Consider the following 4,583-nt stretch of genomic DNA (forward strand, 5'->3'; position numbering starts at 1 on the left):
GCATCCTTATTAACTGGTTTACAACAGAGACTAGATTCGGAATCAACTAGCTGTTATGTTTTTCAACTAGCTTGTTATGTTTGTGGTCTTCAAGTTTCGATAAATATTTGGTTTTTAAATGCAATTGTTTGTGTTGGTGGCCAATATAGGCTCCACAGAACTAGACCAAAAAGTACCACAATTGTTAATCAGAGGTAAGGATGCAAATCAACCAATTAAGAAAAACCCTAATCTGATTTATTTCCGGTAGACTATTTTCTTCTGCAAGCCCTTTGAAAAACCTATCACCCTGCCAAGCAGCAGCAGCTTCCAAAAGTCTAAGTCATTTTTCTCCGTCCCAATTCCTATACATTCTTTATAGGCAATATAAAATGAAAGTTCAGCAACTTTAAGATTTTTTATTGTCACCTTTGATATTTCAAGTCCGAATTTTCGTCAAGATTTTCACATGGTCAAAATATATCAACTTAAATATACAAATAACAGCTCCATTTACATGTACACTCCCTCAACCTCACGTTTAAATTTTCAAGATGAACAACAAAACAAAGACAAGTAGATGATGAGAAGAGAGAAATTCAACCTATTAATTTGCATATATATATATATATGTATAGATATGATTGTTAAATTGTTTTAGGAAACACTTGTGTTGGATGCTGTAGATCTACTAATCCAACTCCCTGTCACAGAAACTGGTGAAGGTGACACGACCTCAACGGATTCTGGTGAAGGAGGTGGTTGTCTTCCCTTTAACACCCCAACATTGTCAATTACCTTCTCTGTCTCCTCACCTTTGCAATCTCGGCCCTGAATTTCCATCAATGTCTCCAAAACATCAACCATTGTAGGCCTCATTTCCCTCTCAAACTGCAAACACCGAAAAGCCAGCTCTGCCACTGAAGTAGTCATTCTCTGCACTTCACTATCTGACTCAAATCCGAGACTAGGGTCAATCAATTCGTTGAATGCGCACTTTTGAATCCTGTTTACTGCCAATGTAGCCAAATTAATCTCATGCCTATGCCTACCTATGTCAACTGCTGGCAATGATGATATGAGCTCAATGAGGACAACCCCAAAACTATAAACATCGCTTTTATCAGTAAGTTGGTAACATTGGTGATACTCTGGATCAACGTAGCCCGGTGTCCCCTGTGGAGCAGTTAAGACATGAGTGACATCGATTGGGAAGAGCCTTGAAAGCCCGAAATCAGCAACTTTGACACAAAAATTGTTGTCAAGGAGAATGTTGTTGGTTTTGACATCGCGGTGTATGATGTCAGAAGCATGGAGGTAAGCCAATGTAGTCGCGGTTTCTATGGCAATGTTCATCCGAATAGACCATGGGAGTGGACCGGGCTTTGCTTGATCACCGTGGAGATGGTCAGCAACTGTGCCATTGGGAATGTATTCATAAACAAGGAGCAGTTCGTGGCTATGTCGTGATGTGCAGCCATAGAGAGTGACAAGATTGTGATGGCGCAGGTGAGCCAGGATTTCTATTTCATTCTTGAAGTGCTCCACTCGCTTGTAGTTGTGCTCGTATAAGCGCTTGACTGCCACTTCTCTCCCATCTCGAAGTTTGCCTAGTCCATAAAAAAATATCAAACACTTCCCCATTTTGCACACACATACACACAAACACAAAAGCAGCAACTTAGAATTTTCTTACCATGGTATACAGTTCCAAAACCTCCTTCTCCAAGTTCTTGATTAGGATCAAAATTATTGGTTGCTTCTTCGAGTTCAGTGTAGGAGAAGACGGGGACCCCAAAGAAAATGCTACCTCCTTCAAGGTCTGCTCTTGAGGAGGGATCAGAAGAAGTGTTCCTTGAAAGGAAGTACGTAGGAAAATACTTCCACTTGTATCGACACCATATAATAAATACGAGCAAGGCAAGGATAGCAACAGATGCTGAAATAGCTGAAAAAAAAAAAATTTGTTTGAATTCAGCAATTGATTCTGAGGAAAGAAAACAAACTAAAAGCAGAGAAAAAAGAAAGTAAAAATGTTAATTTGACCGAAAGCGGTTGAGTGAAATCTTCAAAATTGAAAGTCTATTGCTCAATTATATGGTGAAGGTTACAAAGTAGACTTAGAAACAAATCTTGAAAAACTGAACACACACACACACATATATTTAATACATGCATAATCTCTTGCGAATATTATTATTTAAGGAGGTATATACCTGCTCCTACAATCAATCCATATTTTCTTTTTCCTGCAATCAATGTTAAGCAGAAATATGTTAGTTCCGGCACAAAGAAGTATGAAATCATAGTGTAGTTGGCTTACTCTTTCAACCTTAACTAAGGATCCAAAAAAATAAAATAAATAAAAATCCAGCCCCATATAAAGAACCAATTAAGGGTGTAGAAGAGAGTCCTATTGATTGAAGATCTTGAACTAGTTTGTGAGGATTACTTAATGCAGAAACATTGGGTATATATATTTATAGAAACACTCATACCTTTCTTACATTGAAACTCACGATCGATATTTAGGCATTGGCCTCCTCTGCTTCGACACTTTTTACAATCATGGGATATATGCAAATCAAGAGGGACGGTTGGAGTCAATAATGACAATGGGTCTTGGGGGTGTGGAGGAGGAGGCCATTTTACTGGCAGCTGAATAGCTGAACATTCATGGAGAAGACTATCAGGTGGAGGTTCATGATAAAAATTTGGATATTTGAAGTAAATTGAGTAGCCTTCTGTGCATTTGTAACTAGCATACTCTGTTTGAGGAGTATTGTTGCACTTGAAGAAGGTGAGATTGGGTGAGATGGTGAAGGAAACGAAAGGAAAGTCGGGAAGGACTAAATTCTTGAACGTGTCATCGCATCTATTACTAGGTATGTGATCTTCAAGCGCCGGATAATGAATTTCAAGTAATTTGTCACTTATGACAGTAACGTCATACAAGTGTTGGCTTCCTAGTTGGGCCTTTGGAACTTGTTTATGACAATCTATCACAATACCGCAATGGCCATACGTGGTATTTGTGAAAGGGAAGCTGAAGTTGTGATTTCCGCAGAGGAAGGACTGTGGGCAAGTGGGTAGGCTTTTGTTATGATCTTCAGCTGAGTGAATAAGTGCTAGATGGGAAAGAAAAACGAAAGCAAAAGTGGATGCAATAGCCATTTGAAGTTCCCAAAAAAAAAAAATGAAGAAGAAGAGGGCAGAATCAAATTCAGTTGTTTAAAACTAGTTAATTATGCCCCCCTTCTTGTTTTTGCATGTTCACAATAAATTAAGATATATATATGTTTCATCTATCTATCTCTCTATCAGCTCAAACACGCCGAGTTGACTTTGGAATTACAAATAGTCAGCCAAACACTCCAATGAAGAAGTTTCCTACTCATTTCTCTCATTGACCAGCTCTACGAAGACTCCCTGACTTTTCAAACACACACACACACACTCTCTCTCTCTCTCTCTCTCACACTCTCTCTCTCTCTCTCTCTTCTCATTTTCTAACGAAATGGCCAGAAGACTACTGTAGATTTTTAGGCTTGTTTGAAATGTCAAAACTAACAATAGAACACACAACAATTTAATTTAATATTTCAACGATCTTTTTTTTGGTCTCTCACAATAATTTAATTTAATTTAATATTTCAATGATCTTTTATTTATTTATTTATTTGGTGCTCAATCAAGCTAAGGTTGTATATTTTTTAGATGGGAAGGGTGACAAAAATTTGATTGTTTTTATATTTTGTATAGTGAAAATAATATACTTAGATTTGTCATTCTGAAAATAATTTTCAATAATTTAGAAAATAGAAAATAATTTTTAGAGAATAATAAAATAGAGTTCTCTGAAAACAGTCTTTTTAGAATTGAGTTTTTAGAAATATATTTTAAGAAACTGAGTTTTTAGAAACATATTTTAGAAAAGTAAAATTTTTTATACAGTTTTTTATTTCAATTTTCTAAAAACCGAAAACTATTATCAAAATTACAAACCAAGGAAGGCCATATATAGTTTGCCGATATATTGTATATTACTTGTGAATCCTTGGCTCTAAAAACTGTGTACTCTGCAAAGACTCAGAATTTAAATTAGTTCCTTATGCTTGACATGAATTTATATCAGCGCTTGGTGCATCTATATGGATCATAGTGGCTGTATCAATTGTTTAAGCTTTTAAAAATAGAATAGTTAATTGTAGGACACCCTCCTTACGCACACATATATATTATACGTAGATACTATTTTACCAGGACTAAACCTAAGTGATATCATTTTTTCTAATGAGAGGTTGTGGATTCATGTCTCTTTACGATAGTGAGCGTGACTTAGCCATTAAAAAAATAAAAATAAAAAAAAATAAAAATAAAAGGAGGAGAAATTTCTTTAAATGCATCTCTTGGTTGCAATAGATATTGGCCATGTTGGGATTTATATGCCCTGGCATAACAAATTCCTATCTGGATTATAGTGACATATGTTCCTGACATATCTGAAATATTTATGATTTATATAATTGGTGAATTCAATGTATTATGTTTCGATTCACTATGAAATTGATAGTATCCTTGTAATTACAAGAAATATTTATATA

At 35.8% G+C, this 4,583-nt stretch overlaps 1 protein-coding gene across 1 annotated transcript; it reads right to left on the reverse strand.

The window, feature by feature from the left end:
• Positions 1–326: 326 nt before the first annotated feature.
• Positions 327–3,311, reverse strand: LOC132295315 (LEAF RUST 10 DISEASE-RESISTANCE LOCUS RECEPTOR-LIKE PROTEIN KINASE-like 1.1). The gene is made up of 4 exons (XM_059793527.1): positions 2,478–3,311; positions 2,196–2,228; positions 1,676–1,927; positions 327–1,589 (listed from the first exon to the last, which is right to left on the reverse strand). Exons 1-4 carry the CDS (start codon positions 3,151–3,153, stop codon positions 637–639), a joined length of 1,914 nt encoding a protein of 637 aa, XP_059649510.1. The 5' UTR covers positions 3,154–3,311; the 3' UTR covers positions 327–636.
• Positions 3,312–4,583: the final 1,272 nt, after the last annotated feature.

This window comes from Cornus florida, unplaced genomic scaffold (genome assembly GCF_030987335.1).
Source record: "Cornus florida cultivar Cherokee Brave unplaced genomic scaffold, ASM3098733v1 CherokeeBrave_3.0.0_Hap2_Chr02, whole genome shotgun sequence".
Taxonomy (NCBI): Eukaryota; Viridiplantae; Streptophyta; class Magnoliopsida; order Cornales; family Cornaceae; genus Cornus; species Cornus florida.